General features: G+C 40.0%; 1 protein-coding gene across 2 annotated transcripts; it reads left to right on the plus strand.

Annotated features, from left to right (window-relative positions):
* The first annotated feature begins 11 nt into the window (after positions 1 to 11).
* On the plus strand, positions 12 to 12004 carry LOC108163164 (activating transcription factor of chaperone). Of its 2 annotated transcripts, XM_017298285.2 has the most exons (5): positions 12 to 180; positions 1302 to 1604; positions 1666 to 1776; positions 10502 to 10797; positions 10860 to 12004. In XM_017298285.2, the coding sequence occupies exons 2-5, from the start codon at positions 1430 to 1432 to the stop codon at positions 11463 to 11465; spliced, it is 1188 nt and encodes a 395-aa protein (XP_017153774.1). In that variant the 5' UTR covers positions 12 to 180; positions 1302 to 1429; the 3' UTR covers positions 11466 to 12004. The 2 variants fall into 2 exon arrangements, with proteins under 2 accessions (XP_017153774.1, XP_017153775.1); XM_017298286.2 differs by lacking the exons at positions 12 to 180; positions 1302 to 1604; positions 1666 to 1776 and adding an exon at positions 6729 to 7001.
* The last annotated feature ends 393 nt before the right edge of the window (positions 12005 to 12397 follow it).

Here is a 12397-nt window from a genome sequence, read left to right on the forward strand (position 1 = left end):
CCACCTTTAAATCTGTCATTTATCGTTCCAATGAAACGCAAAAAGATACAGTTTTTCCTCCAAAAGTTCTCAGCATTTATATTGACGTAAAAATGGCTTTATAGTTTGTGCGCAAGCAACAACAACAAGCACCTAGGTGCCTCAACACAAGAACAACATGGAAACGTATAAAAAGCAAGCGTAAGTGCGCCAAAAAATCAAAGTCCCATCCATCCAACCATAACCCATTTCGCAATTTCCCGAAATCTGCACACACACTGCCGCACAGGTTTTGCACATTTATATTGTTGTTACTGCCGCTGTGTGTGTGGCTTGTATGGTTTCTTGTTTTCGCCTGAGACGTGGCAAAAAGCCCAATGGAATTGCATTGGGGCATGCAACACACACACATGGAGTGGCCAAAAGATTGGCTGACGCAATCGCTGGCTGGAACTGAGTCACCGTCACCCCCGCGCGTTGCATGCTGCTGCAACACGTGAGTTTGAGGCGAGGGATGAACCAGCCTCCAAAAATATGAGTCACATCTACAGTGGGGATTGGCTATATGAGATGAGGTTTCAAAGATAAGGAAGTTTTGTTATGTCCGCATTTTTGTATTCCTTTTTTGTTTACATTTTCCAGCTGTTAGAGAAGCTCTCGCCGTAAACAAGTTTTCTCTGTTGCAATTTCTCTCTATTGAAAGCAGTCGTTATCTGTAATTGTTGCTGTTCAAGGAGCTTTCCCTCTGAACCAGTTTTGACGGTTGCATGAACTGAATTTCAAATTCTCTGCCAAACAAGTGCAAAAATGGCTTTCGCTGAAAGAATGCCTTCCCTCCAAGCACGCTTTCATTAGCACTCCCTCTAGACAGCTTCTTAAGACAGGCTTCCCGACCACTTACTCACCATCCACATGGCCCCTCAAAAACAAGATTAAATATGATGTGCAACCTGAAGTTTAAGTTCAGGTTTGATTTTCACATTATCTCATGGAAATTGCGAAGATTTGGGGGACCCGACCGCAACTCAAGAGGGGGGTCGACGCCTGCTTATCAGCGTGACTACGCATTCAGACGTCAGCGTCTGTTTGGAAAACTATTTATTTCGTCTGAAAGGCTTCTGAGGTGCTACAGCGTCTGGGGGTCTTATCACTCGTACAGTGCGGGTCATCATCATACCTTTAGTGCGAAATCAGGGATTATGAGTTCTAAAAGGGTGTTTAATCAGTTTCGCGCGCACTGCACAGTGCAGGTCATACATTTAGTGCCATATCATTAAATATATTTACTAATTATTGAATCTATTGAATGTATATTATTGCAGCGCCACCATGGCATCCTCACAACAACAAGAATCACAGATACAACAACCATTCGCATTCTACGGACCGGATTTCATCTATTCAACATCTATTTGTATATCGAGTTTGACATCTGATTTTGACACCGAATATGGACACATCATCATTTTACCTGACAATGGAGAGTTTGGATCTACCGCGGGAGCTGTACTGGGATCACAAAATGGAGCCCCAGTCGCCAACATCGGCTGCGGCAGCCTCCGATCTGTTTGCGCTCACTGAGTCAGCAGACGGAGTGTGGCTCTATGATGACAACTTTGCAAATGGTCCGCTGCTCTTATACCCTGCAATAATATCGGCTCTCTAATACTGTTTATGCATTTTTAGGCATTTCACTGATGGGAGATGAGGAGGGTCTGGCACTGGATGAAAAAGCCTCATTGGATCTATTGGGCAACGAAGAGTTGATTGTGGAGTTTTTGGACCTGAAGGATGAAGGCAAGTCTTTAAAATGCAAAAAAGTTGCAAGGCAATCGATTAGAATTTCAGAGGATTGATAAGGCACGTAATGTCTTATCAAATATCTTATCGAATATTTCTTAGCAATTTTAAGTACTTTTGTGAGGTTAGCCACTGCCCACAGAGCTCTTGTATGTGTTTCGAATATTATAGTCCTTGATGTATAATGTACTAAGAAATCTCTATTGAATATTATGTTAAGTATCTATAATTATAATCGATTTTAGGTTAAGTTTAAGCCTATCCCTTCATAGATTCGAAAATTGTTAAAGCTAAAGTTAAAGAAGTTCAACTGTGTTTATTTATAGAATATATTCTTTTTTCTTCGAAGTTCAATTTAAAGAAAGTCATAGATGTTTATAATCGGTACAAAAAATCGTATGATTTTGAAAGAAATTGTTTTTTCATGAATTGTAGATTCTTTTCGTATTCAGTTTAAATAAGGAACTCTGTTGTTGCCGATTCTCCATAGACTTTAGATGTAGTTTCTTGAAAGAATACCTCTATTGAATAGAATTGAATTTCCTCGAATAAGTCGCGTCCGTATGTGGAAGATTTCCGTATCTTAAATGGAAGAGACAATTTAAGCCAAACAAAGATCATTCTAATATTGAAAACAGTTGGATTGTTTTACCTTTAACTCAATCAAACGGTTTTATTCCAGGTTGAATAACCCTGGAATGTCTTTCATCGTAAAAAGCATTCGATTCGCCAACGAAAGTGCGTCTTGGGTTACGGGGATTCTCCCATACTTTATTTATTTATTAAGACTCAAAATACTGATAGCCTCAATGCAAAGAAATTCGAGCTATTCAAGCTCCTCTTATCGGAGGAAGCAGCCTTTTCCGACTTTTATATGTTGAAACAACAAAATCCATCAGATACTTTTATTACAGAAATATAATAGATATTCCCCATAGTTCAACTATTTATTAATATTTTGTTGTTATTTTCCCAAGCTTGACATTTAATGAAAGCTTCCTCGAATCTCGTCTTATCAACCCAAAAACAATTATGGAACCATAAAATAATCGAAATCGAACAGAAACAAAAATCCATAATACATGTATAAAAATAGCAAAACAAAAACAAACAAAAAATCCAAACATATTATAAATTCAGTTGAACTTTGAACGTCTGTCTGCAGAAGTGGTAGACACAAGGCCCCCCAACAGGCACGGCACACATTTTGAATGCACAAATTTGAATATTCAATTTAGTTTTTAATTTAATATTATATAATACCTTTTCGCCTCTTGAATGCCATTGGCAGGGCACACACATAAACGGGGGCCCGCCAATCGCAATCTTCCTCCCGAATGGTATTAAGATTTCAAATATTTCTGAGGTGATATTTTTCTGTTCCAAGTGAAGTTGTGGAACCGGATCGGGTTTTCGCCCCAGTCAGCTTTTACTCTTATATGTGTATGTCTCGGTTTTTTTTTGTTTTTACCATGATCGTAATTATTGTTTATAAACGTGGCCCACAAGCCCGGGCCAGGGCTCTGTAATGGCCACAACTGCAATGCGAGAGAGGCAATCAGCTTTGTGTCGCTCGATCACGCATTGAGCGAGTGATCGCTTGAGCGCGCTCTCTCTTCCGTACACTCTTTGAGACGATCACTTTGCGCTCTTTTTCGATCCGATCTCTTTTGCTCTTAAAATTTATTTTGGAAGGAATCTACGTTTATTTATAATCTATTTCCTACTAGCATACCATTCTGTTGGGCGTTTCGCTCTCTTTCGCTCAAACAACATCAAGCCATTCGAAAAATGTGCTGGATTGAAGGTTGAAACATTCTTCTGGCAAACCAGAAACACAACTTCTCGAGAGGTTCAAGGATTTATCAGCCTCCCCGATCAATGAACCAATTGACGCATATACATATATTTTTTTGTTTGTAACATTTGCTTATGGAAATTTTGAGAGTTTGTCTCTTTATAATAATGATATTTTTAAGCAGGAAACTTCTTTGTTTTAAGCAAAAATTTACATTTAACTGGAGGACGTGCCCCCCATTTCGGGTAGGGTGTTCTTTATTTGGGGATTGGCCTGGTCGGAGCTCCTATAAATAACATTCTTAAGGAAGGGAGAGATATCATGTGCTAAAGAGAGGTCCGAACGTCATTGAACTTTGGACATATATCATTTACATCATGAAGCGAAAACTCTTTCCTCATGCTACACAAAATGCACTGTTCGTTTCCATCTACCTCCTCCAAGTTCAAACATATTAGAAAACACTTTTTGCCATTGGCAACAGACACTCGTAGCGCACCTCTATCTGCTCTATCTGCCTTGCACTTGGGGGTTAAACAGAGTTCAATGCACGTCACACAACCACCACCTGAAGTGAGGTCTCAAATTGTAGGGCAAACAAATAGATTTGATTTCTTAAACGGTACAGCGGGGGCGACTGTGCGGAAGAGGGTTGACTGAATTTCGATCGTATATTATACTCGTAAATTATTGATAATGATGTGCAAAATAATATTGTACTTACGTACATATATAATGTAATATAATATAATATGCATTACTGTAGAGAGCCTCCAGTCGATGGACAGTGGTTGAAAGTGGATCTAAAGAGAAAATTATATTTAACAGATATTTCATTACGTTTCAGTTTAGTCTTTCTGTTCTCGGAATAAATATACATCATTCTATAGCTTTCCATAGGTATCATTTAATGACAAATGAACATTTTAATAGTACTTTGAGAGAACAGTTTTTAAGATCAATTAGAAATTGATTTAATTAATTTATGGTTACTTTGTCTGTAGTCTCCGAGTAATTTTAATTATACATTGTAGTCATTTTACTAATGGAAACACACCCATTTTAATTAGGTGTCTGGAAAACTGGTTTATCGACTCGACCTACAAAAGTTACTGTCCAGAGGTATTCGTAGAGGTCAAATGTAAATTGAATCTTGAAAACTTTAAGTTTTTAAGATATAAGATTTGAAGTTTAGACTTTTGTAAACAAGTTTATTCCAAGCTATGACCAATATCCTATAGAAGAAATGCTCCAGATTTAAGTTGAAGACAGAACGAAGGATTTTATAACCTATAAAAATGGTCCTGATCTATTTAGCAGCCAGATTGCAGTGTCCTGAAATCTGTTAATTACACAACATCCTGATCAGAATGGAACTTGTCCGATTTTTCATATACATAAATATATGGATTTTAGGCAACAAGTTTATATATGTAAATCCTGTAAAGAAAATTCCTTAAGCTTAAAATATTTTCTACTCGATATTTTGTCCCGAAAACTAATCTTTAATAGTTCTGACTCTCACATATTTATCTCTAGATATAATGTTGAGAGGTTGTAAACCTAACCATGCAGCTATTATCTGCCATTCTACCGCAAATGATCACGTTCTAACGCTTTTTACAGCAAGAATAACGAATAAACTCTTAGTTGTATTAAATTGGAAAGACATAAAGCTGCAGCTTGGTAAAATCGCACCTACAACCATTATCAACCAATCTAACCAAAATCAGCAAATGCATACCATTCACAGCCATAATACAAGATCTCCGCCAACTTTCACTTGTCTTTTGGGCTTCCAGCTGGCAGCAATTTCTGTGCACTCCCGCACCACTGTGTCCCACAGTCCATTGGCTCGCCTCGTATCATCATCGTATCGCCTCGGCTTCCACTGAGGCTTAAACTCTGGGGCTCGTGCTGTGAACAAGCGGTTGCCCCTGTGGTGGTGCTGTTGCTGCCGCTGATAGCATCTCGTGCTCAAAATAACAAGCCAGAGATTGATCTTATTGCAGGGCCCTGCTCAGTGTCTCCCCGCAGTCTGATTTTTTCTCTCTCTTTGGGGTCTCTCTTTCTCGATCGTTCTCTCACTCTCTCTGTGAATTCTCGACTTTGGCCAAAGCAAAACCTTGCACACTTTGCAAACGCCGTTCAGTTGAAAATCGTTACTCAGACGGCGTGCGTTCCGAATACGAAACTCTCGGCTTTTGGCTTTGGATTCAGATTCAGCCACGCCCCCACCCACCCCCTGCCACCTAAAACCACAACAGAGAAACAACACACAAAGAAACTGCCTAAAGACAATAACAATAACAACAACAGCAAATAAGCATAAAAATAACAACAAAAAGCACACGTCTTGGCGTTTCGAAAACGCGCAAAAGACAGACAGACGAGAAAACAATCTGAAAAATTGATTTAAATTGAATTCCATTTCGGGAATAAATCAGAGCAAATATCTGAGAGCACAGTGAATCGATTCGATACCGCAAAAACGGCGCCAAACAAAACGAAACGTGTCCGCTTGAGGGGATCTTCGATCAGAGCTATATGTAGCCTGATCTCCAGGATTGTATAGAACCCGAACCCGAAGAGTGACCCGAACCTCTGACCATTCGAGTGTGAGAATCAAGGACTTTGTGAGCATGATACCACACTGTGGATACCGCTACATGTGGAACCGTGAAATTGTGATCAATTCGCAAAAGTTGGTGAAGCGACGCTAAAAACGAGGATTCGATCCCACGAGAGTATCCAGCCACACACACATCTTGCGGCAGCAGTTGGATCCTAAGGGAAATCGAGACCAAAAGACCAGACGACACGACACGACACGACAGATCCACAGACGATAGACATTCCTTATAGGAAAAAAGCACTCAGTCTCCACTCGAGATACGTTTAATTTTTTTTTGCCACGTGTTTTTTGTGTGTTTTCAGTTCTTGATCTTTTTGTAAATTTGTTTTATATTTTTTCTGTTTTCGTTATATTATTTACACTGGCCTAAGTGCTGCGACAACACTTTGGATTTGAACATTCAAAATTGACACTGTGATTTTTTCTAGCCCCCTTTTTTGTGTTGCAAATATTTAAATATACAAATAGACATTTACGAAATATCATTCTGATAAAAACATAGCATTTCTCGCTAATATTAGAGCTTAGGTTTCGTTTTCTAGCTTGTTTCATATTTTAGTTTAGGTTTTCTTCGATTTATTTTGAGTTTAGTTTAGGCTCTAAGACATCCCACATTTTTAGGCGTTTCTTGCGCTACTTTTTATCTACTCTTTTACTGCCTGATCCTTTGTACTGCACTGAAACTTGAGACACGACACACAACACACAACACACCACCACACAACCCACTTCCTCAACGATTCACTGCTGCCGCAAAGATGAGTACATATATATTTATGCAAGCCTATGGTTAGTATCTGATAGATTATCCCTGATATGATTTTCATTTTATTATTATAGGCAAATTATCTATAAGCAATCTATAAGTCTCAAGAAAACACTTGCCATTCGACAATATTTGTTTTTCTCCATACTTCGAATTGAATAAAAATAGAGCGGGTTATGATTTATGAAATGCGCTAAAATTAGAGGAGTATCATGTTGTAAGGGAGCTGTCCGCACTATAGAAATTTTCGAACTTTTCCGATTACTCGTATAAAATTACCACTACAAGATGTTATAAGTTGTAGATCTTATGGAATAAAATCTTATATATTCATCACTGTCAGTAAAAGATCTTATGGGGTATGCACATAAGGAACATTTTTTATAAGCACCTTTCCATCCCACAAGGCTCTTCAAATACCACTTTAAATTCACCTCAGAACGATCTGCCATATTCATGCTCTTAGTTCCTGTTTTAATGCACATTCGTGAGACATCTTCCACTTGCCGACGGCATTTTTGCATATATTCAGCCTCAGGTCTCATCATAAGTCTGACCCACTGCTGCACTTGCTCTTATCAAATATTATTGTCACCCCACGTCTCGCATCACTATCTCTCTGGTGGAGGGAGAGACGGAGACACATCGAAGAGATACGATTACGAAATGAAGATGAGCTGTAGAGTGTTTTCACATCTTTCTTCTCGATGATGGACTTACAGACTCCCCTTTGTCTCTGGTGTCAACTCCAAAGTCTGGAGCGGTTGCTCCAGCTACAGCTCCATCTCCAGGCTGCTGCTTCTCTTTGAGACGACTTTCCGGTCAAGCGGGTTTAACGCCAACAACTTGCTTCGTTTTGCACTTCATTTCATTGTTTTATTCTCTCTCTCTCTCTCTCTGCGGCGAACGCTTTCAGTTTAATATTTATAAAACCCATTTGCATATTATGACTGGACTTGGGGATTGGGGATTGAGGCTGGTGTACACTTGGGCTTTTTGTTTGGTTTTCGGGGCTCGACAAACATTGAAGACTCACATCCGAAACTAGACAAATCCTGCTTTTCTTTTCGTAGAGAGATAACCCCAATCAGAACCTTTATGAACTTGCGAATAACCTTGACCTACTAAGCGAATTTAGGATTTGGGAAAGTATGAAAATCGTCACGGAAGCGACTTCAGACTTAAAGGTGTTCCATTTTCACTCTTGGGGAATGCTAAGTTTCTCTGGGAATTTTTGCATTATTTTTCCCCCCAATATTGTTTTCCCCAAGAAGCTTATTTGTTATTTGTGTAGACAAAAGGCAATTTTGTGCGTCAAGGTTGTACGTTTGCTAATCACGTTCCCATTAAATATTAATATTTATTCGTATATAATTTATTATATATATTCTTTTCGTAACGATTATCGGGGAAAACTGGCATTGTAGTTGTCTCTCTGCCTCCCGCTGTCGTTGTTCTACTTGATATTCCGCAAATGGCAACATTGTAGTCGGGACCTAATCGCTCTATAAGTAAGTATAAGTAAGCTATCTATTAAATACGAGCTGTGAACAAATGGCGTAGCAATCAGAACAATGGAAAATAATGTAGAGGCAGAAGATGTAGAAACTATTCTTGGGCACACTATTATCATGGATCGTTGTAGCAGAGTAATGTTGCGGGGAAATGTCGAAAAACTCGAGTGTGTGCCTCGATAAAAACGTTTTTCATTGGTCTCTTCCTTAGGTAAGACTATGAAGCATACTTTTGGGTAGCCTATTTATAAGAATTAAGTTCTAGAAACTCGATTTGATAGTTCTCTTATCGTCAAAGATCATTTAAATAATAGCCATAGAAATAATTACTTATCTAGTAAATTTATTGCTTTTAATCAACTTTTTTGCATACCAAACCGAGTAGTGGCCGAGGCCGAGACCGTGTCTTAAACATTTGAAAATCTCGTTAATTAATTGAGAAAGCAAGGCGTTATAAGTCGACAAGCAATTATGATACTGTTTTCCCATTCTCATAAATAACTATTTATGGACATTTGAACCATTAACCATATGGAAGGAAGCACTTAGTATCCACGTGTTTCGGTCCAACAATGGGTGTTTTTGTATTTCCCATGTTTTCCATATAGAAAATTGTATAATAGAAATGAAAATTCAAATCAGCCAGGGCGTGGCCACACAATCGAGAGTTCGAGAGTCTCTGCTCTGGCTCTGGCTCTGGCATTGTAAATTAAAACGAGATTTTTATGTAAATGCATTCTTAATGCAGTTGCAGTTTTTGCTCTGGTTTTCAGGTATTCAAGCGCAGCTGTTCACTCGACGGGGGGAGATAGCTCTATAGGTAGATAGATAGATCGGTTGTGGATCGATGATGGGGGAAACGTGTTATGCTAATGCCTGGTCTAGGGAGAGGTGAATGGCGCCCAAGGTGTCTGTCTGTCGGTCAATTTGTCAAAACAGGTGTTGCCCTGAAGTTTCTCGAAGGTCTATCTCTGTTCGCTGGAAAACTCTTACTCTCACTTGGAATTTCCCCCGTCATCAGACAATGAAAAACGATGTCGTCGAACTAGGTTCAATATTTGACGTCTCCCTGTTGTATCTTTCCTTCATCTCAAGTTGGAATCAATAAAAACAATCAAACGCATAGAGAAGGAAAATATGCCACAATCAATATGTAAATGTTGACTAGAGTTCGTTCCGAGCGACACGAGCGAACGCATGTGGCGTCCTTCACTTCAATGGAAATAAGTTTCATCAATTGGGTATGGAAAAATATTATAGAAAAACAACAATTCTTTAAAGGGGAAATAAGACGTAGTTGTTGTTTTTTAAGTGCAGTGCAGGGCGGAGGAGGAGATAGATGGAAAGGAAGTTTCTTGATTAATGAACGATTCGTTAAGATTTAACTAGAGCAGAAGAAGGCTTCTGTATGATGAAGAGACTACGAAATAGAGTGTTCCTTAAGTTTCAGTAGTCTTTTAGAAAATATTTCACTATCTTATACTAAGGGGAAAGCCCGCTGCGCCAACCCCCGACTCACTCGCTTCGATCTACCGCGCCCAAAAGTGTTTTATATAATATATACATATGTGCCATTGACAGCACTAATAAAAGGCACGGATCCCAAAGCAACCGAGTGGCGCTGCTGTATTACGCTCATCACATTTGACTACACGTTGCACCGATTATAGGTCTTTACAAAAAATCAACAAAAGCTAAACAAGATCGGAATAATGTGTAGAATACAAAAAATCTACGACTATCTCTAAGAATCTTCTGTGCAATAAGAACAAATTAAGTTGTTACTGAAACCTGCTGAATATTTATATGAATAATATAGTATATAACAAGACTAAACCAATTTGCAAGAGAATATACTAAATTAAGACTTCAAACCATTAGAATTCGAAACAAGTTATCAAAGGGGAACCAAGATTCAATTAAATGGAAATTGTACTACCATAAATTGGTACTTAATCTCATAGAAACACAACAATATTCTAATCTGTTTCTTCAATTCTTTCTTATAGAATGCCTCCTGGACCAAAAGGCCCATCTGAACTGCATTGATTATGAGACAAACACCTACATCCCAAATGTAGTCGATGCAGTCGGACAGCCGATAATACCCATAACCAAAGCACACTTTGCTGCTGCTATAGCTTCGCCTGTGGCTGCTGATGAGGAGTACCAGCCCGTGGATCCCTCATCGATCCTGCAGTTGACGCCACCGCAATCGCCGCCACAGTCGCCGCCTCAGTTCGATGGGTACAACCAACAACCCGAACTGTCGCCAGCACCGGCACTCGTCAAGGTCGAGCAGAAGGTAAGTTGAAAAATAGATTCACGCTTCAGGAGAGTCTTACTAAAGTTTCCCCCTTTTTATAGCCATGCTATGCCACTGATGCTATTCCGGCCGTTGCACCAGCCACGCCGTTCAGCTTCAACGCTGGAAACTGGGTGGCGGGCAGCGAGATTGCCCGGGAGAACCAGCTGATCGATGACATTGTCAACATGAGAGCGCAGGAGCTGGAGCTGCCCCCCAACTGGCAGCAGCTGAACGATGACTGCGAATCTCAGGCCTCGTCTTCGATGGGTTGCAGCAGTAGCAGCAGCAGCAGCAGCAGCAGCAGCAGAGTGAGCGGCAGCATTGCCGATGTGGATGATGACTGGCTGCCAGAGCAGACAAGCAGCAGCAGCTCATCCCCTGCTTACACCTCCATGGAGAAAACCTCGATGGCTGCTCCCAAGAAGCGCACTCGCACCTACGGACGCGGCGTGGAGGATCGCAAGATCAGGAAGAAAGAGCAGAATAAGAATGCCGCCACACGCTATCGCCAGAAGAAGAAGATCGAAATGGAGAGCGTGCTGGGCGAAGAGCATGAGCTGACCCAAGAGAACGAGGGTCTGCGTCGCACCCTGAGGGAGCGTCGCAGCGAGATGCGCTACTTGCGGCAGTTGATACGCGAATTCTACCAGGAGCGCAAGCGTTAGGCACGACGGCATCCCTCCCATCTAAGTTTTAAATGTCCTTTGCAAAGTTATCGTTATAAAATGTTACACAAAACCAAGCATCCCCATTACCAGAAAAAACAACACAAAACAAACCCCTTTCTATGTACAACCAGCAATCATCAATGTCCAAGCCCCTGCCCAATAGTAGTAGGAGTACCAGCAGTCTGTCTTGGCCCTCACCTTTTGGCACTCATGACGAGTCCCGGTGGACTCCGAAACACCTCCTGCCAGTGCGGCCGCCAATGACAAAACAAGATCCCCCAGCAGCACAGGCCAATGTGTCGCCTTCCAGTGGCACCAAGAATTTGCACCAAAAAAAAATGCACCCCAAATGAAAACCTTTTTGTGTAGTCTCCTAAGAAAATATATGCTAACTCCCTGTGCTGTGGCTGCTGTACATGTACTCGTTTGATTAGTTCTCCTTTCGTTTTTCTTGGGCATTTTCTTGACAAATGTAACAGATATCTTTCTTATTTTTTTTAACAAATAAATACCTGTATGCAGATTATTATACAATATATATATCAGCAATAAATCAAAAGGGTTTTCAAAAGAAAAAAAAAAAACAAAACCATTATCAATGTTTTTGGGAGTATTTTACAAGCCCTTACAAAGAAGGAAAATAATGAAATGGAATTCTAGCAGAATTTTAATTTTAAGTATAGAAATTAGTCTTGAAACTTCTTAGAGGTGCCTATGTTTATTGGATTAGAGGCTTATTTTAAAGATATCTTCATAGGCAATGGAATCTAAGGAAACGATTCAGATCGTAAGCTGTTTTGTCGTTGCTCTTCCCTGTAAGCGTAGAGCGTATTTAAGCGTAGAGAATGAGAGTGATTTCTGGCACACATCAGAACTGGAAAATTATTTCCCCATAAAATTACAGCACGTTCTACAGAGCTTAGAGTTTC

Source organism: Drosophila miranda, chromosome 4 (assembly GCF_003369915.1).
Source record: "Drosophila miranda strain MSH22 chromosome 4, D.miranda_PacBio2.1, whole genome shotgun sequence".
NCBI classification, from domain to species: domain Eukaryota; kingdom Metazoa; phylum Arthropoda; class Insecta; order Diptera; family Drosophilidae; genus Drosophila; species Drosophila miranda.

Coding starts and splice junctions, on each gene's coding strand:
- LOC108163164 (XM_017298285.2), top strand. CDS start 1,430: ATGGACACATCATCATTTTACCTGACAATGGAGAGTTTGGATCTACCG. Junction 1,605..1,665: donor TGATGACAACTTTGCAAATG/GTCCGCTGCTCT, acceptor ATGCATTTTTAG/GCATTTCACTGATGGGAGAT. Junction 10,798..10,859: donor TCGTCAAGGTCGAGCAGAAG/GTAAGTTGAAAA, acceptor CCCTTTTTATAG/CCATGCTATGCCACTGATGC.